This window comes from Peromyscus eremicus, chromosome 13, assembly GCF_949786415.1.
Source record: "Peromyscus eremicus chromosome 13, PerEre_H2_v1, whole genome shotgun sequence".
NCBI classification, from domain to species: domain Eukaryota; kingdom Metazoa; phylum Chordata; class Mammalia; order Rodentia; family Cricetidae; genus Peromyscus; species Peromyscus eremicus.
Genome location: NC_081429.1, coordinates 4,063,915 through 4,090,411, shown reverse-complemented (window position 1 = coordinate 4,090,411; position 26,497 = coordinate 4,063,915). Strand labels below are relative to the sequence as shown.

Genomic DNA, 26,497 nt, shown 5'->3' with positions numbered 1-26,497 from the left:
GGGCAGAGGTAGAAGGGATAGAGGACACCCTGAGAACAAGGTCCTCTAAAACAACTCAGCAATACTCATGGGAACTCACAGAGACTGATGCAGTATGCACAGGGCCTGCACGGGTCTGCACCAGGCCCTCGGAATATACACCATAGCTTTCCGTTAGTACTTTTATGGGACTCCTGAATGTGTTAAGTGAGTCTCTGATTCTTGTGACTTCCTTTCGTGATCTTCTTTCTCTGTTGAGTTATCTTGACCAGTTTTTATATGGTGGTTTTTGTTTTATCTTATTATATTTTATTTTGTTATAAAACAAATGGAGCTTCCTTGTATCCTATATATCATATCAATAATTTTGCAATTTGGAAAAACGGCATATGCACTCATATAGAGCAACCGATAAATAATGCGGTCGGCTTCATGGCTTGATGTGTATGTAAACATCTCCAAAGAATAGTAAAATGTAGCTTCAAGGGTTGGTGTGTGTGTGTGTGTCTTTTCAAATATCTGTCCTAAGTTAGCATACAAATTATTTGGCGGCATTATGGCATTTTTCAGACATGGTGTATTTTCTCCTTTTTATTCCATTCTCTTTTTAGCCAGCCTTACACTCCATATGTTCTCTTCCTACCCCAATTATTCCCATCTCTGTTTTCATGTCACATGTCTGTCAGAACCACTTTGTTCCTCTTCAGCAAAATTTTCTTTGTCCCCTCTCCTTTCTAATGTAGTGATCCTGACCTATACACACAAATAGGAAGGCACACATATATATTTAAATTTAGATTGTATCTTGGAAGGTATATGCAATTATGTCAAGGTGTACACATGCATATCAATAGGGAAAGGTCTATAGATTTTTTCTAATTAGTGAATTGTCACAAAACAATTCTATAACCATGAAAAAATTACATATTATATATGCAGTGATATCAAAGGTAAATCACAACTAGGTGAAGAATATTCTTTTAATGGCCTAAACCCAGGCCTCTCTTCATGTGCTAAAGAAGAGACAACATACCTTCAAAAGTGGCTTTCTTTGTTGGCAGTTGATCCCACCAATGAAGACCATGTTGGGCATCACAGGTCTGGGGAAATCTAACACAAAGTCTGTGCGTAACAACCAAACGGACACTTGGCTGAAGAGGTCTTCCATAGTCATTGGGGTCTGGAGAACTTCAGAGGCAATGTCTGTAGCAGTTTTGAACAAGTAGTAGCAAAATGCATGCTCTTCCATGTAGAAAACAATGTTTGACACTCTCTCCATGAAAGTCATGGTGTCTGTGAATTTTGAGAAGAGTCTCGGAACATAAGACAGTGGACTGGGGCACTGTGTGCCCGCTTCAAGATGGTGGCAAAAAAAATACCTTGAAAAGACCACTGAAGGGAGTGACAAATACTTGGCCACCATTAAGCCACACACATCAAAAGGATCCAGAAACACAGCATCAAAAGAACTCTGCTTCAAGTACTCTACTAACTTCTTGTCGTTAAACAAATGCCTACAGTGTGAAGATATTAATTCGAAAAACACTTTGCCTGAGCCTGTTACTACAGAAAGTATACGTTGTTCTGGAGTTATCCATTGAGCGTCAGAAATAAACTTGAACTTACGATTGAATTCCTCCAGAGTATAAGAAGTTGAATATGTCTTCATTGTCAAATTCAGGGATTTTCCCAGTTGCCAACTCACCTCTGGCACAACTGTCACCACCTCGTGCCCCCTGTGGATGAGTTTCTCCACAACCGACTGCATGGTGAACCAGTGGCTCCCATCCATGGGCACCACCAGCAGCCTGCCTGCCTGGGCACAGCCAGAGGCCAGCAGCAGACACACACAGAGAGGAAGGGAGGCTGGGAGATCTCCAGGAGCCATGGGAGAAGTGGAGCCCGGGACAGTCCAGCTGCTGAGAATCTCAGCTCCTCTAATAGAACTGCTTGAGTAGAGGACAGTGGACTTCTCAGCGGACACATGTATTTGTATGTTTCTAAGTGAGGTTAAATTTAGTGCTAATGATTTACTCAAAAGAACAATAATTAATGAACTTCACTGGCTGAAATGACTACTTTTGTGCTTTCCAGATTTAAAAAAAAAAAATTTATGACTTTGTTTCAGAAAGTTCATGACCTCTTTTGCAGACCCAGTTTTGAAGAATTATCAAACAATATGTTTTGATTTTTAAATTCAGAAAAATTAAGAAGCTGCCTATAAGGATCCTCTACATTCATCACATGCTCATTTATACTTCATAAGAAGGAAAATTAATAAGAATGGACAGTGAAAGTCACCAAGAAGAGGTAGATAGAGAAAGCTAGAGGTCACAGAAAAGCTGGACCCTCTCTAAAGAGCACATTATGGTACATAGGACAGGCCAGGGTCAAATCAATTGTGTATTGCAGTGATTTAATGAACCCGAGAATGTAGGAGTCTTGACTGACAGGCACTGAGCCTTGGGACTGTGCCCTGCTGTAGGACTCCAGTAAACCAGTATTGCACAGCCACTGTCCCTGTCAAAATGGAAACATTCTGTGTGTTAGATCAGTTTCTGTTATTTCAGAACCCTTTCTAAGACAGGATGACTTTCTTTCTGAGCCTGGCTTTTAGACAGACATCCAGACAGAAGACAGAAGATGAAGAGCTGAGCCTCTGAAAGCTTGTTTCCTCCTTGATGATGGTCAGATTAAGTTACTCCAGCCACAATGGTCAGGGACTCTGCTTTCCTAGGAACAAAGGGATCAGAACTTACGACTTCCACCTTTCACCACAATTCCAGGAAGGGGCTGATGTTGGACCTAGTCCTGGTATTAAATAATGAGTCAGGACATGACAGTGTATCCAGTGAGTTCGTAAACAATCCCCTAATCACTTACTGTTTCTGACAAACATTAGTCAAGGGAACCATTCGACTTGGGTCTACAACAGTGATGCCCAGAGTCTGCTCTCCACATACAGTGTAGGCACAGTGTCCCAGCATAACCTGCAGGCACCAGACAACATGAGCTCTGTGGAGACTCTCAGAGCAGGGTTATGACGATTGAACCAGCTATTGTAAGTTTTGTGGTGTTAACTTTTCTATACCATCACACATCATCTTGAAGCTAATTTCTCTGTGTGGTGTAAAGGTATAATTTTACGGTCTTCTCTTGTGTAGAAACAGGCCTGACATTTCTCTACCTCTCTCGTGCTACATCCACAAATTACACAGCACAGCAACAGATGGGGGTGAGTGTCCCAGGCCGATCACGTTAACAAGAAAAAGAGAAACCAGAGACACTCGTAAACTTTTCCTCGCCTTCAAGACCCTTCCCAGAAGGTCCTCTTTGGGAAGTAGAGTGGTAATGGCTTAGTGATTCCACCTGGGGGAGGACATAAACAAAAAGGCAGTGACCATAGGGACCAGTCTCCATGTCTCAGTGGTATCTCAGTGTGGCTGCTACATAGGCCAACTCCACAGACCATCCCTGAAGCTGAGCTGACTGCCTTCTCTATCACGAGAGGAGGTTCAAAACTACCTGGAGTCCTTGCACTGTTTCTTCTAGCCCAACTTCTGAGTTACCCTACTAAGCCCTCCTAAATAGGAGAAGTCCCACTCAACCAATTCCAGAAATATGATGGAGCTAGTAATGCTTGGTCTAGGAAGCCGATAGTGGCTTCATTTATCCATGAAAGATGACCCAGCAACATGGGCTGGCATGTAGGTGTCCACCTCTGTGGACTTCAGATGAGCAAAGTTTGGTTCTTTTAAGAAGGCAAATAGAAGCAGAACTCTGAAAAAATTTTAAAAGTGGGCATGGGGGCTAGAGAGATGACTCAGTGGTTGGAATCACGGGCTGCTCTTTCAGAGGACCCAGGTTCAATTCCTAGTATCTACCTGGCAGCTCACACCTGTATGTAAATCCATCCAGTTTCAGGGTTTCTGACAGCCTCACACAGACATACATTCGGGGAAAACACCAATAACATAAAATAAAAATAATTTATTTAAAAATATACTGGCCAGGATTCTCATACTGAGAGACTGCCATCTCCATGGATCCTATTAGTAAAAAAAAAAAAAAAAGCAAGCCATTGCTATAATAATCTAGAAAAGAGTTGGCCAATAACTCATTCTGGAATCAGAGCCTCCCTCCTTCCCAGGTTCCAGAACTGGAGGAGTTAGGCCTGCTTGTCTGGGGAAGTCAAGCAGTGGGTCCCCTCAACTTGAAAGGTTGAGCAACAGCTCCACCCTGACAGCTAAATTCCACCTCTGCATACTTTAGAGAAGGAGCCAGGCTTGATTTATTGGGAATTCAGACAAACAGTTTAGGCAGAAATCCACCATACAATTCTGCCCACAGAAGAGAGGCAATCCACTGTGCATATATATAGTTGGTTTTATTGGTGGTGCCCACCACTCAGCTCCCTAATAAATACATGGAGTCTTATTCTTATTTATGAATTTCCAGCCTTCACTACGTTTGTATGTAGTCAGCTTTACTAATTTAACTTAAATTAACCCATTCCTCTTCTACATTTTGCCTCTGGACTTTTTACCATTCTCTCTTCTATACCCTTTCATTTTTTTCATATTCCATGGCTGGTTGTTTGGCTGGGTAACTGGCCTGTGGCATCCTCCTCTCCTTTTCCTTTTCTTGCTCCTCCCCCTTCTCCTGAGCCCAGATTACTCCTCCTATTTATTCTCTCTGCCTGGTAGCTCCAACTATCCCTCTCCTGGCCATTCAGTTTTTTATTAGACCAATTAGGTGTTTTAGGCAGGCAAAGTAACACAGCTTCACAGAGTTAAACAAATGCAATATAAATGAGTACAACACATCTTTGCATCATTAAACAAATATTCCACAGCATTAACAAATGAAACACATCTTAAGCCAATAGTCCACAACACATAGATAGTGTCTGATCCTGTGCTGATCTGGTGCTGTGATGATCTGACTCTGAGCAAGATACTCTAACCTCAGAGACTAGTCTGCAGCTTTGCTCAGTGTCAGATACAATTTGAGAAGTTGCCTGACTAGAGAAGTTAACTTCTGACTCACTGGACCAGACACTACTGCATTACTCATCCAGCTACTTTCGACAGCATTGTCACTAGACAGCAAAGACAGACCATCCGATAACCAGACTAAGGCCCAGCCAGGTAGAGAAGTCCTTGTGAGCTCTGCGTCCTTGAGGTTGTCACTATTTGATCCTTCCAGAATTACAGGCTAGTATACAGAGGTGTAACTCTGCCAAAAAACAAACAAACAAACAAAAAAAACAAAAAAAAACCACCACAATCACTTCAGAATAACCAGAAGAAGAAGCTGAATCCTGAAATGCCTGGAAAACAAAGCATGGCCACAGGTATAAGAAGAGCTATAGTGGACATGCTCAAAAAAGGTACACAAAAAAACTTCCCTTCCTGTGGTAAGGGTCAGATAACACACTTGGGAAAGTGACTAGCCCTGGTGGCCATTGATCTCACCAGGGAAGACCATGTTGAAAATCATAGGCCTCAGATGGTCAAAAGTAAAGTCAGTGCCTGACAGCCAAATGGAAATGTCCCTGTAGAGACCATTGTCACAGGAAGTTGGAGAGTTTCAGACAAGATCTCCATGAGAAAATAACTATTTAACCAAAAATTTAAAATAATTCCCACTCTCTCTTTAATAGTCATGATATCTGGGAGGCGGCGGAGAAGATTAGGAACACGAGAAAGGGACTGGCCCACAGAGTGCTTCCTTCAACATTAGAGCAAAACATCACTCTGCTGACCATCTGACCATCTCACGTGGAAGGGAAAGATATTTGGCAACAACTAAGTTGCACACATTTAAAGGGTCCACAAAAGCCTAAAACAAAAGCAAAAACAAAAACAGAACCCTCTGTTGTGGGTAAGATATTAACTGCCTTTTGCTAAACAGACTCCTCCACAGTGAAAGATGGTGTCATAGAGAAAGCATAATGACCTCCAGAGTTTTCCATTGAGTGTCAGCAACAACCTTGACTCTCAGTCAAAACCCTCCAGAGAGTGAGAAGCTGAGTCACTGTTCTTCATATAATACAGTCTCTTGGTGAAGAAATACCATGACCAAGGCAACTCTTACAAAGGAAAACATTTAATATGGGTGGCTTAGTGTTTCCAAAGGTTAGTCCACTATCATCATGGCTGGGCATGTCAGCACACAGGCAGACATGGTGCTGAAGAAGGACCTGAGAGTTCTACAACTTGATCAGCAGGAACCAGGATGTGAACAGACACTGAGATTGGCTTAAGCATAAGAGTCCTCAAAGCCCAGTCCCACAGTGACACACTTCCTCCAACAAAGCCACACCTACTCCAGCAAGGTCACACCTCCTAATACTGTTGCTCCTTTTGGGGGCCATTTTATTAAAAAACTACCATATTCAGTGATCTTCCCCATTGCCCTCCACTTCTGACACCACCACCGCTAACTCAAGGCCTCTGTGGTACAGTTCATACAAAACAGATTTCATGGTGAACCAGTGGTTCCCATCCACAGGCAACACCAATAGCAGCCCACCGGCCTAGACAAAGTCAGAGGCCAGAACACACACACACACACACACACACACACACACACACACACACACACACAGAGGAAGGGAGGCTGGAATAACCTGCATGGCTGAAAGGACAAGCCTATCCCAGGACAATCCTGCCAGTCAACCTCTACCTCTCTAATAACACAGCAGGGAAGGTACAGGTACCAAAGCTACCTCAATGGAGACAGGTATTTATATATTCAAAGGTGAAATTACACTCACTGTCAATGATTCATCCAGAAGAATAATTAATGAAATGGTTTTGCTGACTGCCTAGTTGTGTGTTTTCCACAAAAGAAAAGCTTGTGACCTTTGCCTTGGGAAGATCACGCCCTCTATTGCAGTGCCAGATTCCAAACACAGTCATCAGGTTATGTGCTTGAATTTGAGAATTCAGAAAAATGAAGAAACTGTCCATAAAGAGTCTCTGCCTCTGTAATGTGCTTGCTTGTTTGCACATCATAACATGGACTAAGGAGGGTGGGTGGAGAGAAGGGAAAGTTAGTTGGCAGGGAGAAGAAATGAATGCTAGAGATGGTCATAGAAAAGCGGGTCCCTCACTAAAAGACACCTTGTGTAGGGAAGGGCTGGTGCAGAGTCAAACCAACTCTGAGTTGCTCCTGTGGCTATGGAAGCTCCATGGAGTCTCCATTGCTGTAAGATTTAATTAAACCTGTGTAATGAAATCTCCAGGGAAACTCCTCGGTGGTGTGTTATAACCATCATCAAAGTCCCCAGGTATGCCCTAACACTGCACATGTATACATGCCTAGACACCCACAGCTTTTCACCAGTGTTTCCTTCTCAACACACAGGTTTAACTCCACCCATAACATCTATTCCCTGGCAGCACACTGTATGTGAAACATGGCTGCCATATGAAATAATAGGGTAGACACGAACAAGGTCATAGGGTTGTTTTTATTTTAGATGTGTGGTTGTGCTGTTTATAAGTTCTTTATCAAGAGGCCCTGCATGACCACATATGTGTGTTTGTATGTGTCTAAGCATGGTGTGTGTGAATCAGTGTGTTGTGTGTGAGACTGAGGGTAGTGGTGGTGCTGTGTGTGTATGTTTGTGTGTGTGTGTGTGTATGTTTGTGTGTGTGTGTGTGACTAAGTATGTGGGATATGAATGAGTGTGACACATGTGCAAGTATATGACCCAACAATTCAACTTCTTGCTGGTGAGATTACACAACAAGAAAGTATTTAAGAACAGTTAGCACAGTCTTGTTCACAAAAATAGTTGGTACACAAGTAAATATCACTAATGATCACTAAAAATATGAGGACAATCAGTGAAAATACTGTAATGTTATCTGCCATTGTCCATGGCATATTGTAGCATATGACAACTAATAACTCAGATGTCAACCCATCAGACAAATAATTCTCTGAGGGAGGAACCTATTTCAAGCAAAGTTTATGGGGCCATCGACTATGAAAACTGGTTGCTTCTGTCTGTAATTTCACATGAGCAAAAACAGCTGTGGAATCTCTCTATTACTGTGCATTTTCATGTAATGTTTACATGTAATCTAGTAATTACATCTTGACTTTTATAGACATTTGTTCTGTAGACTGTCTAAACATGATTTCTTCTTAAGCTGTATAATTTTGATGAATAGAAATAATAGTAGGAGATTTTTCATAACTCAGGCTAACACTAGAAAATAACAGTATTCTCAGCTACAAAGACAGGTTTTTACACAATTAGCTGATTTAAGACCTCAGAGCAAATTCAAAGTAGACTATTTGCCCCTGCAAATTAATTGCAAAAGGTCAGATTTCTAGGTGTCTGGCTGTTGAACCAAGGCCAGACATAAAGCAACTTTGGTATCCATTCCCCACTTGCTAAATTCTGACTAATAACATTAAAGACATATCTCCCCATATAAATTCTCTCAGAAATTGACTCTCTGCATGTACCTTAAATCTCAGTTTCATGATACAAGAGTCAAGGTTCAACCAACTAACTATGTTGATGTCCTAGGGTGCTTTTAAGATCACTGTCTCTCCAGAAAGTGCGGAGCACTCGAGCACTGCATGCCTCCTGCCTGCTCACCAAGGAGCTTGGCTCACTGCCACTCCCGGCCACATCAGCTGCCCAGTCAGTCATCACGACATCCCAAGTCTTAGAGTCTAGAGACAAGGGGTACAAATTGGTACATCAAACCTTCATCCCCATGTTCTAGTGTCTACGACATGGAAATGTACTCTGCAAGCTACCAAAAGAGAAAAGGAAACACCAACCCAACCACAAATTCTTTGACCTATAATCTGTCTTGCCTGCAAAACACACCAGGGCAATGGAGGCAAAAACCTTGTAGGAGTAACCAACCAATGTCTGATTTGAATTAAGGCCCACATCATGAATGGAACCCATACCTGACACTGTTGGGTGACCAAGAACCAGAATCTATAAGTCCAGACAGCTAGGATAAAACCATATACTCCTGTTCTTAAGGGGAAAAGTAACAATTAAATGACTCATAATGGTATTCTGCTATACTCATGGATCAGTGCCTAAGTCAGCCATCATCAGAGATGCTTTGACAGTGGAGATACTTTGTTGGTGGCATCATACAACAGATGGGAACAAGTACAGAGACACACAGCCATACATTATATAGAGAGACCTTAGGACACACAGCTCTTAAGGAGTTGTCTCCCTCAAATGCCTCCCCTCAGAGCTCAGCAAACCCCAAGGAAGAGAGGCAGAAGGAGTTGGACGGGCAGAGGAAGAAGGGATGGAGGACACCCTGAGATAAGGTTCTCTAAAACAACTCAGCAATGCTCATGTGAACTCACAGAGACTGATGTAGTATACACAGGGCCTGCATGGGTCTGCACCAGGCCCTCTGAATATACACCATAGCTTTCCGTTAAGTACTTTTATGGGACTCCTGAATGTGTTAACAAGTGACCTTTCTTCATGACCTTCTTTTTCTGTTGGCTATCTTGTCCAGTTTTGATATGGTGCTTTTTCTTTTATCTTATTATAATTTATTTTGGTGAAAAAAAAACAAATGCACCTTCCTTGCATCCTACATATCATATTAATGACTTTTTAAAATTTGGGAAAACTGCATGTTCACTCCTACAGAGCAGCTGACAAATAATGAGGGCTGCTTCGTGGCTTGATGTGTTTGATAAACATCTCCAAAAAAACAGTAAAATATAGGCTCAAGATTTTTTTCTTTTTAAATTTCTTTTCTAAGTTAGCATACAAATGATTTGGTGGTATTATGGCATTTTCCAGACATGTTGTACTCTTCTCCTCTTTATTCCACGCTCTCTCTAGCCAGCCTTACATTCCATATGTTCTCTTCCTACCCCCGAATATTCCCCTTTCTGTTTTCATGTGACATGTCTATCAGGACCATTTTGTTCCTCCTCAGCAAAGTTTTCTTTGTCCCCTCTCCTTTCTAATGTAATGATCCTGACATACACACACAAACAGGAAAACACACATACATATTTAAATTTAGATTGTATCTTAGAATGTACATGCAATTATGAAATAGGTGTACACATGCATATCAATAGGGAATCTATATAGAACTGTTTCCTAATTGGTGAATTGGTACAAAACAATTCTATAACCCAGGAAGAAATTCCATATGGAGTGATACAAATGACAAACCACAGCTCAGCAAAGAGTTTCCTTTTAATGGCCTGAACCCAGGCCTCTCTTCATGTGCTAAAGGAGAGAAAATGTACCTTGGAAATCAGCTTTCTTTGTTGGCAGTTGATCCCACCAATGAAGACCATGTTGGGCATCACAGGTCTGGGGAAATCTAACACAAAGTCTGTGCGTAACAACCAAACGGACACTTGGCTGAAAAGGTCATCCATAGTCACTGGGGTCTGGAGAACTTCAGAGGCAATTTCTACTGCAGTTTTGAAAATATAGTTGCAAAATGCCCACTCTTCAATGTAGAAAACAAGGTTCAACACTCTCTCCATGAAAGTCATGGTGTCTGTGAATTTTGAGAAGAGTCTCGGAACATAAGACAGTGGACTGGGGCACTGTGTGCCCGCTTCAAGATGGTGGCAAAGGAGATACCTTGAAAAGACCACTGAAGGGAGTGACAAATACTTGGCCACAGTTAAGCCACACACATCAAAAGGATCCAGAAACACAGCATCAAAAGAACTCTGCTTCAAGTACTCCACTAACTTCTTGTCGTTAAACAAACTCCTACAGTGTGAAGATATTAGTTCAAAAAACACGTTGCCTGAGTTTGTTTTTAAATAAAGCCACCTTTGTTTTGGAGTTATCCATTGAGAGTCAGAAAAGTACTTGAACTTACGATTGAATTCCTCTAGAGTGTGAGAAGTTGAGTACATCTTCACTGTCAAATTCAGGGATTTTCCCAATTGCCAACTCACCTCTGGCACAACTGTCACCACCTCATGCCCTCTGTGGGTGAGTTTCTCCACAACCGACTGCATGGTAAACCATTGGCTCCCATCCATGGGCACCACCAGCAGCCTGCCTGCCTGGGCAAAGCCAGAGGCCAGCAGCAGACACACACACAGAGGAAGGGAGGCTGGGAGATCTCCAGGAGCCATGGGAAAAGCAGAGCCCGGGAGTCCAGCTGCTGAGACTGAGCTCCTCTAATAGAGCTGACTGAGTAGAAGACAGTGGACTTCTCAGTGGACACATGTATTTGTATGTTTCCAAGTTAGGTTAAATTTAGTGTAATAATTTACTCAAGAGAAAAATAATTAATGAACCTCCTTGGCTCAAATGACTACTTTTGTGCCTTCCAGATCAAAAAACATTTATGACTTTATTTCAGAAAGATCATGGCCTCTATTGCAGACCCAGTTTTGAAGAGTTTTCAAACAATATGTTTTGATTTTAAATTCAGAAAAATTAAGAAGCTGCCTATAAGGATCCTCTACATTCATCACATGCTCATTTATACTTTGTAAGTTTGGAAACTAAGGGAGACATAAGCACATCCTGCACCCATTGGGATCAAGTAAGGCCCCATCTCCTTACTGGGCAGACCAGGTCCCTGGGCCCTAGGCCCCAGGGGCACTACCTGTGCCCTTTCCCCAAGCCTTTGGAGCCCCAGAGACCAGCCAGCTTCCTCTACCCCCGCCCTCTCACCAAGAAAACAGCCCCCTGTGACACCAGTGAAAACCAGAGACATAAGCTCACTCTGCACTGATTGGGAACAGATTGGACCAAGAGCCCGGATGAGACCAAGAGCTCCCATTAGACCAAGAGTATCAACCGGACCAAAAGAGGCTCCCTCAGACACAGGCAGCACCTGCACAGAGTGGAGAAAGAGATGAGTAGATGCCAGTGCAAAAATACAGTCAACAACATAAAGACCAATATGGCACCATCAGAAGCTAGTGGTGCTACATCAAGACATGAACATCCCAAAGCAGAAGAAGCAGAAGAAATAGACCTTAAAAATGACTTTAAGATGATAGAAGCTTTTAAAAAAGAAATGAAAACTACCATTAAAGAATTCAAAGAAAAGACAAACAAAAAAATGGAAGAAATCAATAAATCCCTCAAAGAAAGTCAAGAAAAAGCAATTAAACAGGTGAATGAAAAAGTCCAAGATTTGAAACTGAAATAGACACAAACTGAGGGAAGACTGGAAATGGAAATGGAAAATCTGAGTAAATGAACAGGAACTACAGATGCAAGCATAACCAAGAGAATGCAAGAGATGGAAGAGAGAATCCCTGGTGTTGAAGATACAATAGAGGAAATAGATTCATCAGTCAAAGAAAACACTAAAGCCAAAAAAAAGTTAACACAAAACGTCCAGGAAATTTGTGACACCATGAAAAGACCAAACCTATGAATAATAGAGATAGAAGAAGGAGAAGAATACCAACTCAAAGGCACAGAAAATATATTCAACAAAATCATAGAAGAAAACTTTCCCAACTTAAAAAAGGAAATGCCTATGAAGGTAAAAGAAGTTTACAGAACACCAAATAGACTGGATCCAAAAAAAAAAAAAAAACCTTCTCACATAATAATCAAACCATTAAACATACAGAATAAAAAAATTAAGAACTGCAAAGGAAAAAAAGCCAAGTAACATATAAAGGCAGACCTATCAGAAGTCAGACACCTAACTTCTCAATGGAGACTCAGAAAGCCAGAAGGTCCTGGACAGATGTTAGGCAGACACTAAGAGACCATGGATGCCAACCCAGTCTATTATATCCAGCAAAACTTCCAATTGCCATAGATGGAATAAACAAAATATTCCATGATAAAACCAGATTTAAAAAATACCTATCCACAAATCCAGCCCTACAGAAAGCACTAGAAGGAAAAATGCAACCGAAGGAAGTTAGATACAACCATGAAAATACAGGCAATAGATAATCCCACACCAACAGATACCAAAGAAGAGAAACACACAACACTATTACCAAAAAAAAATAAAATAAAATAACAGGAATTAACAATCACTGGTTATTAATATCCATTAATATTAATGGTCTCAATTCACCTATAAAAAGACACAGGCTGACAGAATGAATACAAAAACAGAATCCATCTTTCTGCTGCATACAAGAAACACACTTCAACTTTAAAGACAGACACTACCTCAGAGTAAAAGGCTGCGAAAAGACTTTCCAATCAAATGTACTTAAGAAGCAAGCTGGTGGGGCTATCCTAATATCTAATAAAATAGACTTCAAACTAAAATCAATTGAAAGAGATTGGGAAGAACATTACATACTTATCACAGGAAAAATCTACCAAGAAAAAGTCTCAATTCTGAACATGTATGCCCCAAATACAAGGGCACCCTCATTTGTAAAAGAAACATTACTAAACTTAAATTGCACATCAAACCCCACACACTACTAGTGGGAGATTTCAACACACCACTCTCACCACTGGACAGATCTGCCAGACTGAAACTTAACAGAGAAATAAGGGACCTAACAAAAGTTACGACTCAAATGGACTTAATAGATATCTACAGAACATTCCACCCTAAAACAAAAGAATATACCTTCTCCTCAGCACCCCATGGAACCTTCTCTAAAACTGACCACATGCTCGATCACAAAGCAAATCTCAACAGATACAAAAAAAAAATGAAACAACCTCCTGTATTTTATTGGACCACCATGCCTTAAAGTTAAATTTCAACAACAACAAAATTTACAAAAAGCCTACAATCTCATGGAAACAAACCTTGTGGGAGTAACCTACTGATGTCTGATTTGAATTAAGGCCCACATCATGAATGGAACCCATACCTGACACTGATTGGGTGACCAAGAACCAGAGTCTATAAGTCCAGACAGCTAGGAATAAATCAAATACTCCTGATCTTAAGGGGGAAAGAAACAATTAAATGACTCAAAATGACATTCTGCTATACTCATGGATCAGTGCCTTGCCAGAGGGCTCATGCAACAGATGGGAACAAGTACAGAGACACACAGAAAGACATTACATAGAGAGACCTTGAAGCACACAGCTCTAAATGAGACAGCTCTTTCAAATCCCTCCCCTCAGAGCTCAGGAAACCCCGAGGAAGAGAGGCAGAAGGAGTTGGAGTGGCAGAAGTAGGGATGGAGGACACCCTGAGAACAAGGTCCACTAAAACAACTCAGCAATGCTCATATCATATCAATGATTTTTTAAAATTTGGAAAAGTCGCATGTGCACTCTATAGAGTGCAGCCGACAAATAAGGAGGACTGCTTCATGGCTTAAAAATCTTAAAAATTTCTAAAAAATAGTATAATGTAGCTTGAAGTATTTTTGTCTATTTAAATCACTTTTTAAGTTAGCATACAGAGTATTCTGTGGCATTTTGGCATTTTTCAGACATTTTGTCTTTTCTGTTTACCCACTCTCTCTACTCAGCCTTACACTCCATATGTTCTCTTCCTACCATTTCTCTCTCTTTTCCTCCTCAAGAAACTTTTCTTTGTCCCCTCCCCTCTTAATTTCATGGCCCCTGCCACACACACAAAAATAGGAAGGCATATATAGATATTTAAAATTAGATTGCTGCTTGGAATGTATAGGCAATTACGTCACAGGTGTACACAGACATATGAATAGGGCACCTATACAGAATTGTTTCCTAATCAGTGAATTGACACAAAACAATACTACTACCCAGGAAGAAATTCCGTATGCAGTGATATAAATAATAAATTACAGCTCAGTAAAGAATTTCTTTTTTTATTTGCCAAACCCAGGGCTCTTTTCATGTGATAAACAACAAATAACGTACCTTGGAAATCGGCTTTCTTTGTTGGCAGTTGATTCCACCAATGAAGACCATGTTGGGCATCACAGGTCTGGGGAAATCTAACACAAAGTCTGTGCGTAACAACCAAATAGATACTTGGCTGAAGAGATCATTCACAGTCACTGGGGTCTGGAGAACTTCAGAGGCAATGTCTGTAGCAGTTTTCAAAGATTGGGGGCAAAATACATGCTCCTCCATGTAGGAGAGGTGGTTTCACACTCTCTCCTTGAACGGCATGGTGTCTGTGAGTTTCAAAAGAAGTCTGGGAACATAAGACAGTGCACTGGGGCACTGGGCACCTTCTTCGAGATGGTGACAAAATATACCTCTTGAAGAGACCACTGAAGGGAGTGACAAATACTTGGACACAGTTAAGTCGCACATATCAAGAGGATCCAGAAACACAGCATCAAAAGAACTCTGCTTCAAGTACTCCACTAACTTCTTGTCATTAAATAAATCTCTACAATGTGAAAATAATAATTCAAGGAAATGTTTGACTGAGCCTGTTAGGAAAGAAACCATACTTTGTTCTGGATTTTTCCATTGAGTGTCAGAAAAATACTTGAACTCAAGGTTCATATCTTCCAGAGTGTGAGAAGTTGAGTACATCTTCACTGTCAAATTCAGGGATTTTCCCAGTTGCCAACTCACCTCTGGCACAACTGCCACCACTTCATGCCTTCTGTGGATGAGTTTCTCCACAACCATCTGCATAGTGAACCAATGGCTCCCATCCATGGGCACCACCAGCAGCCTGTCTGCCTGGGCACAGCCAGAGGCCAGCAGCAGACACACACACACAGAGGAATGGAGGTTGGGAGATCTGTAGGAGCCATGGGAGAAGCAGAGCCCGGGCAATCCAGAGGATGAGACTGAGCTCTTCTAATAGACCTGGTTGAAACAGTACAGGAGCAAACCTACTGCAGTGGACTCAGGTATTTGTATGTTTGCAAGTGAAGTTAAATTCAGTGTTAATGATTTACTCAAAAGAGTAAAAATTAACGAACTTCATTGGCTCCAAAACCCATTTGTTGAAACCATTTTGAAATAATGTGTTCTATTTTGAAATTCAGAAAAATTAAGAAGCTGTTCATAAGGATCTTCTATATCCATCACAGGCTCAATTGTATTTCATTAGAAGGGAAACTAAGAAAGATAGACAGTGAGTGTCACCCAGAAGAGGCAGAGAATGCTAGAAGTCACAGAAAAGCAAATCTCATCTAAAGGGCACATTATGTCAGAAAGAAGCGATCAGGGACAAATCAACATTGCTCTGAGTCCATGGATCTAAGAGTTCAGGAGTCTTGACTGACAGACACTGAGCCTTGGGACTCTGCCCTGCTGTAGGACTCCAGTAAACCAATATTACACAGCCAATGTCCCTTTCAAAATTAAAACATTCTCTGTGTTATATCAGTTTCTGTTATTTCAGCACCCTTTCCAGGATAGGATGACTTTCTCTCTGAGCCTGGCTTTTAGACAGATATCTGGACAGAAGACAGAAGATGAAGGGATGAGCCTTTGAAGGCTTGTTGCCTTCAACGATGATAATCAGATTAAGTTGCTCTAGGAACAATGGTCAAAGGCCATGGTGATAATTTATTTTTGCACTCCAATAAAGTTTATCTGGGGGTCAGAAGGAAAAATCAGCTACTCTATTAAACATAGAGATCAGGCAGTAGAAGCAACACACCTTTAATCCTATCACTCAGGAGGCACAGATCCATCTGGATCTCTGTGAGATCAAGGCCATACTGGGCTACATGAGAGAAAGAGAACCAGTCAGTGGAGACAAATGCCTTTAATCCAAGGCAGTAATGTGGCAGGACACAGAAAGCTATACAAGGCATGAGGACACTGGAACAATCTCCCTTTGGCTGAGGATTTCCTATTAGTAAGAATGTGGCTGGATTCCTTCTGCCTCTCTGATCTCTCAGTTTCACCCCAATATCTGGCTCTGGATTTTTTTACTAATAAGATCATTCAGCAATTTGTCTTACATCTGGCAGCCCAAGTTTGTAGCATGAATTCACAAAAAAGCTGCTTGCCTGTGTCCTTACAGGTCCAGACTTAAGCCTCAGTTGCTCATGGCTGGAGTTTCCACCCCATGTGGGCCAGAGTCTCTTTCACTTCTTCTCTCCCAGTGGATTGTAGGCTTTCTCTGGATCCCCATCTCAGGCTGATAACACACTAAGTAGCTGTCTTGAAACCTGCTTGGGGTTCTATTGATCTATGCACAGGAGTCAGCCTCACAACTGAATCGTTATTGTTGGCAAATTTGGCGAGCCAAGTAAGATTGCTCAGAGGTAGAAATTAGTTAAAAGAGAAATTCTTCCCACATTAAAAATGGGAAACATGTTTACAATGGAGGAAATTTGGTCTCTGTCTGATAACATATTAGGCAGTCTGAAAATGGAACAACTAAAAGAGATGATAATTAATTTTGATGCGATCTACATAACGTCAGTTATGAATATTATTTGTTTAGTCATTTATGTTTTAATCATTAAAAAGATTGGTTATTTGAGTGCCAAGATAAAAGTTTTAGAAAAACTTGTTAAAACAGATTACAGAGATGTTCAGACCCAGACAGAAGAATTTAAAGGTGAACCTACCTCAGCATTGCATTTTACAGTTACAGAGAAACAGCCTAAGGCTTTCAAACAACCAATGTTAACCTGTCCAGTAACCTTACAGGAACTGCCAAATGCTCAAGGCTGTGTACGAGCTAACAGGACTCCAATGGAAAAGTTAGATTTTAGGAGTTTCAAGGAAGCTAAAGTCTCAAATGGCATACATTCCCTGTTTATAAAGCAGATGTTAAACTCGTGATCAACTTGTAATAGAAATATCCCTCAAGACTGGAAAGATTTGGTTATAGCTGTTTTAGAGGGTGGTCCACAGTTACAATGGAGAACCTGGTGCTAAGAGGAGGCTAAGACTATGAAACAACAAAGTAGGTCTAGAGGTATGGAAATTTCCCAAGATCAACCTTTTTTTTTTTTTTTTTTTTTTTGGTTTTTCGAGACATGGTTTCTCTGTGTAGTTTTGGTGTCTGTCCTGGATCTTGCTCTGTAGACCAGGCTGGCATTGAACTCACAGAGATCGACCTGGCTCTGCCTCCCAAGTGCTGGATTAAAGGCATGTGGCCTCCCGAGTGCTGGGATTAAAGGTGTGCGCCACCACCGCCCAGCAAAGATCAACTTCTTGGAGAAGACAATTACCTCGATATACAAAGACAAACTTTATATAATGATCATACCCTAATTTTATGCTGAATGGCAGCCTTGAATGCTTGAAACAGAATTGAAGAAGTAGGAAAGAAAATTGAGTCATTGATGAAAATCATACAGGGCCCAAAAGAAACCTTCACTGATTTCTTTCAAAGGCTGTCTTCAGGAGTAAATAAAATGATACCAAATTCAGAAGCTAGACAGATAATAATTGAATCTCTGGCTTTTGAAAATGCTAATGCACAATGCAAAAGGGTAATTAGGCCATTAAAGACAAGATCAGCACCCTTGGAGGAATGGATCTTAGATACAATTAATATTGAATCTCATGACCATGATGATACATGGATAGGAGAGGTGATTTCCAGAGGTTTGAAGAAAAATAATAATGTCAGATGCTTTAAATGTGGTAACAAGGTCACCTAAAAAGGGACTGTAAACAGGGCATCCCTAGAATCAATGTTTCTTCAAGGAAGAATGGCAACAAAATGATCCTCCCTCTGGATTATGCAGAAGGTGTGGTAAAGGCAAATATTGGACTAACAAATGTAGATCAACAAGGGAGAGAAAAGATAATCCTTTACTTTTGCCTTTGGGAAACTCCCTGAGAGACCACTTGCAGGTCCCCATGTCAAATTCAGTTCAGTCCTTTCCTGCCACCATAGAAGAAACCAATTCCCAGAGCAATTAAATAAACAAATGCCTATTGTAAAAACCTATACTGCTCAGGGTGATAGAATAGCTATAGCAGAGAGAACAAAAAATTCAGGAGAAACCATAAAGTGAATTTTTAGGCAAACTTCTATAAATGAACAAAGACCAAAATTTAAAAAAATAAAAATAAAAATAAAATAAATGACGTTACCATTGTGGGTCTTTAAAGACAAAGGTATGGATGTAACAATAATTGCACCAGAATTCTGGCATCCAAATTGGACTCTGCAGGAGTGAAATGTTGAGCTGTTAGGGATTGGAACATTATTTCAAGTGAAACAGACCACAAGATGAATTGAATGTATAGGGACAGATGACAGAGAGGAAAATTAAAACCATAAGTGGCTAATATAGTTATGAATTTATGGGTCCATGATTTATTACAACAATGAAATACCCAGATTAACATTCCTCCAACTTCAGATACAAACCATAAACTAACATTTGTTTCTGAGAAAAATATTAGAAAGTATTTTAAAGAACATTCACCAGCCATCCAGATTGTACAAAAACAGGGCACAACAGCTGATGATCTTTTGAAGACACCAACAGTTCTACCTTCAAAATGGTTAACAAACAAACCTGTATGGGTTCAGCAATGACCTTTAACATCAGAGGAACTATAGACCTTCAAAGAGCTGGTACAAGAGCAGTTAAATGCTCAACATACTGAAGAATCAATCAGCCCTTGGAATTCTCCTGCATTTGTTATTAAAAATTAATCTGGTAAGTGGACAATGGTAACAGACCTAAGAGCAATTAACAAAGTAATGCAGACAATGGGCTCTCTATAATCTGGAATTATTTTGTCTACTCTATTACCTAAAGCATGGCCTCTTATAGTTATCAATTTAAAAGACTATTTCTTCTCAACACCCTTACAAGAAAAAGACAAAGAAAGATTTGCCTTCATCATGACTACTTATAATAATTCTCAGTTGTTTAAGAAATATCAATGGAGGATTCTCCCACAGGAAATGTTAAATAGCCCAACCCTGGGCCAATATTTTGTAGGACAACCATTGGAAGTAATATGGAGACAATTTCCCAAATCTATAATTTATCATTACATGGGTGATATTTTACTAGCTGATTCAAATGTACATACTTGAGAAAGAATGTTTGAAGAAATAAAGAAAACTTTGCTTTGTTGGGCATTACAAATTGCTCCTGAAAAGATACAAAGAGAGATTCTATTAATTATTTAGGATATAAAATAGGTCTACAAAAAAACTAGACCCGAAAAGGTGTGAATTAGGAGAGATCAATTATGGACTCTTAATGATTTTCAACGATTATTCAGAAACATTTCCTATCTATGGACTGCTGTTGGGGTAAAAAATTAATGATAAACTGTTCCAAACCTTAGAGAGTGACAAGGACTTAAACAGTCCAAGGGAATTATCAGCTGAAGCTGAGAGAGAATTGGCTTTGGTGGAAAAGAAAATACAGGATGCACATGTGGATCACATCGATACAAAGCTTGATTGTGTTTTGTTTATTTTACCCTATAAGCATTCTCCTACAGGAATTTTAATGCAGAGGGAAGATATTACATTAGAATAGATATTGCTACCAAATAAACAGAGTGAAAAATTTAAAACTTATGTGGAAAAGATCTATGACTTGATTTTAAAAGGAAAATTGAGAATTCATCAATTAGCAGAAATAGACCCAGCGGAAATTGTTGTAACTCTAACTAATGATGAAATTGACAAATTATGGGCAGAAACTGAACCTTGGTAAAAAGCTTGCAGTAATTATTTTGGGAAGATTAACAACAAGTATCCCAAAGTAATAGAATTTAACTTATAAAAAAAGCTGATTAGATTTTGCCTCGCATTGTATGGGAAACACCCATAGCTGGAGCTCGTACATGTTATACAGATGCAAACAAACAAGGAAAGCAAGGTTATAAATCAGAAAATTTAGTAATGTGGTTCAAAGTTCTTATTATTCAGTTCAAAAATCAGAATTATATGCTATTCTAATTGTATTAATGGGTTTTTTGGAAGGTCTCAACATAGTTACTGACTCTCAGTATGCTGAAAGAGTAGTCTTACATATTGAGACTGCAGAATTTATCCCTGATGAATCAGAATTAACGTTGTTATTTATTCAGTTACAAGATATAATCAGGAATAGGAAGCATCCTTTATGCATAACTCACATCCGATCCCTATTGGGTTTGCCAGCCCACCCAGTACAAGGCAAAGACAAAATCAATAAACTATTGATAGGAAAGATGCTGGAGGCCACAGAAGTTTATAAAAAAAATCATGTCAATGGTCAGAGTTTAAAAAAGAATTTTTCCATAACCTGGCAACAAGCCAAGGAAATTATAAGGAAATGTCCTACTTGTTCTTTTTACAATTAGACTCCAATACCAGCAGGATGTAACTCAGAGGGCACTCAGAAGAATGAAATCTGGCAGATGGATGTGTTTCATTTGGCAGAATTTGGAAAACTGAAGTATGCACACCACACCATTGATATCTATTCAGGATTTTAATGGGCAAATGCTCTGACTTCTGAAAAGGCTGATTTTATAATTATACATTTGCTAGAAGCTATGGCCATCATGGGTATACCTGTACAAATTAAAACTGACAGTGCTCCAGCATATGTCTCTGCTAAAATAAGACAGGTTTTTGCTTATTACAATATAAAGCATATTACAGGAATATAACACCATTCTACAAGCCAGGCAGTCACAGAAAGATCAAATCGAACTCTGAAGGATATGTAAACAAACTGAAAGAGGTAGCAACAACTCCCAGAAATAGATTACATAATGCTCTATTAACTTTGAATTATCTCAGTGCTAATGAGAAAGGAACAACAGCTGCAGAGAGACATTGGATAAAAGAAAAAAACTACAGAGTTAAATCAGCCTATATACTTTAAAGATATGCTGACCTCAGAATGGAAACCAGGATATGTATTACACTGGGGATGAGGTTTTGCATTTGTTTATACAGGAGAAGAAGAGCTATGCATACCATCAAAATTGATAAAGGTTCAATTTGAACAAGAGAGACCTCTTAATTAGAAGAACCGATAGTTCATCAACCAGCATGACCATCTAATTTAAACTAACTTATACAACTAACAAATGCTTTTCATTTAATCAGATATAACTTGCCAAAAGGGAACCTCCCCATAGTTATTGTTGGGGAAGGGTTTTTTTTTTTTTTGTCTTTCAGGAGAATGAAGGCTAAGGAATCTGAAGAACACTGTACATATGAGACATCTGAAGAAAAAGAACAAATCATCCTGGAAAAAAACCCATTAGGTAGACACTGAACAACAAATGATAAAGCTCCCTCTCCTAGGACTTGACAATTAAACCAAAATTTTTCTTTTCAGGATTCCCTAAAGTTGCCTTCACCTCCAGACATCAGGAAGTAATTTTAAGAACACCACACACACATTCCCAAGAGGTGAGGTGGGTCATTTTTGGCCATTCAATGGATTATGGATAATTGTCATTGTTTAGGATGGTTAGTTACAAGTTGTTAATTATTAATGGTTATGAAAAAAGGCTAAACAAAGGGGATTAGATTCAGGGTTCTTGTTTGAAAAAAAAGAGGACTTAAAAGGTAGATTATTGAATCTATTCTGAAAAGAAAAAAGAGAAAACATAGATATGGTAAGATTAAAGGGTAGATATTAAATCTACTTTTAAAGGCAACTACTAGTTTTAAATATTTTTCATTGTATTAGATTTTTATATATCATATACAAATTACATATATTGCTACAAATTTGAGATTGATTTATATAGATATGATAAAATGAAAAGGTAAATGATTGAATCTACTTTAGAAGGCAACTACTAGTTTTAAATATTTTACATTGGATTGGATTTTTGTATACTGTTTATAAATTTTGTATATTGATACAAATTTGAGATTGATTTTGTTAGAAAATATTGAACATATATTTCTAATCTTGTTCAAGGTATTGTAACAAGATTAATGTGACTTGCAACATATAACAATTAATGCAAATTGCTAGTCTTTGAAAGTTATTATTACCAACTAATTAGGATATAAATAAATGAAAGTTAGAGATTAGTCATTACAATCAAACTTGTAGTCATATTAGATATGTTTTCCAGGTCAAGCAGAGATACATTTAGATAGACAGATCAGGTTGAAAACTACCTAGTCTTTGGACTGTGTTTTCTGGCCCAATTTCTGAGTGCACCCACTAAGCCCTACCAAACAGAAAAAACGCAACTTCAACCAATTCCAGAAAAATATTGGGGCTAGTAATGCTTGGCCTAGGAAGCCAATACTGACTTCATTCATCCATGAAAGATGATCCAGTAACCATGTCTGGGCATGTAGGTGTCCACCTCTGTGGACATCATAGAAGAAAAGTCTAATCCTTTTAAGAATGCAAATAGAAGCTGAACACTGAAAAAAATTTAAAAGGGGATTGAGGCTGTTGAAATGGCTCAGAGTTTGGAACCACCGGCTGCTCTTAAAGAGGACCTGGGTTTATTCCCAGTATCCACGTGACAGCTCACAACTGTATGTAAATTCAGGGCTTCCGACAACCTCACACAGACATACATGTATGGAAAACACCAATCAACATAAAATAATAATAATTTATTAAAAAATATACTGGCCCCTGATCCTCATACTAAGAGACTGCCACCTCTGTGGATCCTATAGTAGAAACCAAGCAACAGCTATAATAATCTAGAAAAGAGTTGGCCAATAACTTCATCCAGGTACAGGGCCTCCCTCCTACCCAGGATCCAGAACTGGAGGAGTTAGCCCTGCTTGTCTGGGGAAGTCAAGCAGTGGGTCCACTCAACTTGAAAGGTTGTGCAACAGCTCCACCACAACACTTACATTCCAACTCTGCATACTGTAGAGAAGAAGCCAGTTTACTTGGGAAATCAGACAAACACTCAGTTTAGGCTGAAACCCACCATACAGCTCTGCCCCAGAAAAAAGGTAATCAACTGTTCATAGATAGAGTCTGGTCCTTTGCTGGTCTGATACTGTGGAGATATGGCTCTGAGCAGGATACTCTAACCTCAGAGACTAGTCTGCAGCTTTGTTCAGCATCAGATACAATTTGAGAAATTGCCTGACCAGAGAAGATAACTTGTGACTCACTGGACCAGACACTACTGTAATACCCAGCCAGCTACTTTGACACTGTTGTCACTAGACAGTAGTGATGGGCCATCTATCTGATAACCATTCAAAAGCAGTGCCCCATCCAAGTAGAGAACTCAACATGAGCTCTGCCTCCTTGAGGTTGTCACTATTTGGTCCTTCCAGAATTACAGGCTAGTATACATAGGTGTATCTCTCTCAAAAAAAATCACTTGAGAAAAAACAAAAGAAGAAGTTGAATCCTGAAATGCCTGGAAAACAAAGCGTGGCCACAGGTATTAAAAGAGTTATAGTAGGCCTGCTCAAAAGAGGTACACGCACACACAAAATCTTTGCTGCTGCATGTAATCCCATTGTATTTCACAGGTTTACTGACTCCATTGATGGGAAACAATATGATATATGTCTGGAGCCCCAAGGAGGAGTCAGTGGGGTGAACTCCCACCAATATTGCTGAATAACCCTCATCAGGAAGACAATCTGGTTCATTTAAACACAGGAATTCTGCAAGCTCCTGCATGTGAAGAATTCAGTGATCCATTGCCAAGCAAAGTACAAGATAAGGAGCAGTATGCTACACCAATAACAAGATACTATTTTAATCAAGTAAATAGAAAATAATGCATCACTTATACACATCTATTACAAATAATTTCAAAAAATTCTAAAAGCTTCAGACTTGCCTCCTGGAGCACTTTTGTAGGCAAAGATACTAAGGATGGAATAACAGAGTGGTTTGAAGAGATGGATATGAAACTAGTATTTTTTAAACAACCTGAAAATTATAAATAACTAATTCAGCTGCACACACATTCACACAAGTGAAGATGTATAAAGCTCCTAAGTAAATTGGCAAGAAATATTTCACTGGACCAGAAACTATAAATGTTACAAACCCAAACAACAAACAGTTCAATAAGGAACCGTTTTCCCTCGAACATCCAAAATCAGGCCTCCCTTCCTGTGCTAAGGGACAGGTAACACACTTGGGAAAGTGACTAGCCCTGGTGACCATTGATCTCACCAGAGAAGACCATGTTGAATATCACAGGCCTGGGATGATCAAAAGTAAAGTCAGTGCCTGACAGCCAAATGGAAATGTCCCTGTAGAGACCATTGTCACAGGAAGTTGGAGAGTTTCAGAGAAGATCTCCATGAGAAAATAACTATTTAACCAAAAATTTAAAATAATTCCCACTCTCTCTTTAATAGTCATGGTATCTGGGAGACGGTGGAGAAGATTAGGAACACGAGAAAGGGACTGGCCCACTGAGTGCTTCCTTCAACATTAGAGCAAAACATCACTCTGCTGACCATCTGACCATCTCACGTGGAAGGGAAAGATATTTGGCAACAACTAAGTTGCACACATCCAAAGGGTCCACAAAAGCCTAAAACAAAAACAAAAACCAAAACAGAACCCTCTGTTGTGAGTAAGATATTAACTGCCTTTTGCTAAACAGACTCCTCCACAGTGAAAGATGGTGTCATAGAGAAAGCATAATGACCTCCAGAGTTTTCCACTGAGTGTCAGCAACAACCTTGACTCTCAGTCAAAACCCTCCAGAGAGTGAGAAGCTGAGTGACTGTTCCTCATATAATACAGTCTCTTGGTGAAGAAATACCATGACCAAGGCAACTCTTACAAAGGAAAACATTTAATATGGGTGGCTTAGTGTTTCAGAGTGTTAGTCCACTATCATCATGGCTGGGCATGTCAGCACACAGGCAGACATGGTGCTGAAGAAGGACCTGAGAGTTCTACAACTTGATCAGCAGGAACCAGGATGTGAACAGACACTGAGATTGGCTTAAGCATAAGAGTCCTCAAAGCCCAGTCCCACAGTGACACACTTCCTCCAAAAAGCCACACCTACTCCAGCAAGGTCACACCTCCTAATACTGTTGCTCCTTTTGGGGGCCATTTTATTAAAAAACTACCATATTCAGTGATCTTCCCCATTGCCCTTCACTTCTGACACCATCACCACTATCTCTAGGCCTCTGTGGTACAGTTCATACAAAACAGATTTCATGGTGAACCAGTGGTTCCCATCCACAGGCAACACCAGCAGCCTACCTGCCTGGACAAAGCCAGAGGCCAACACACACACCAGAGAGAGACAGAGAGAGAGAGAGAGAGAGAGAGAGGAAGGGAGGCTGGAATAACCTGCAGGGGCTGACAGGACAAGCCTATCTCAGAGCAATTCAGGCAGTCAACCTCTACCTCTCTAATAACACAGCAGGGAAGGTACAGGTACCAAGGCTACCTCAATGGAGACAGGTATTTATATATTCAAAGGTGAAATTACACTCACTGTCAATGATTCATCCAGAAGAATAATTAATGAAGTGGTTTTGCTGACTGCCTAGTTGTGTGTTTTCCACAAAAGAAAAGCTTGTGACCTTTGTCTTGGGAAGATCACGCCCTCTATTGCAGTGCCAGATTCCAAACACAGTCATCAAGTTATGTGCTTGAATTTGAGAATTCAGAAAAATGAAGAAACTGTCCATAAAGAGTCTCTGCCTCTGTAATGTGCTTGCTTGTTTGCACATCATAACATGGACTAAGGAGGGTGGGTGGAGAG

General features: G+C 40.0%; 2 protein-coding genes and 1 pseudogene across 2 annotated transcripts; all 3 read right to left on the bottom strand.

Annotated features, from left to right (window-relative positions):
- Window positions 1-985: 985 nt before the first annotated feature.
- Window positions 986-1,870, bottom strand: LOC131923605 (UDP-glucuronosyltransferase 1A7-like). The gene has a single exon (XM_059278727.1). It carries the CDS (start codon window positions 1,865-1,867, stop codon window positions 986-988), a length of 882 nt encoding a protein of 293 aa, XP_059134710.1. The 5' UTR covers window positions 1,868-1,870.
- Window positions 1,871-10,236: 8,366 nt separating this feature from the next.
- LOC131923355 (UDP-glucuronosyltransferase 1A8-like) lies at window positions 10,237-11,118 on the bottom strand. Its single transcript, XM_059278352.1, has one exon. It carries the CDS (start codon window positions 11,116-11,118, stop codon window positions 10,237-10,239), a length of 882 nt encoding a protein of 293 aa, XP_059134335.1.
- A 3,652-nt stretch (window positions 11,119-14,770) lies between these two features.
- Window positions 14,771-15,706, bottom strand: LOC131923604 (UDP-glucuronosyltransferase 1A9-like; annotated as a pseudogene).
- Between the last annotated feature and the right edge of the window lie 10,791 nt (window positions 15,707-26,497).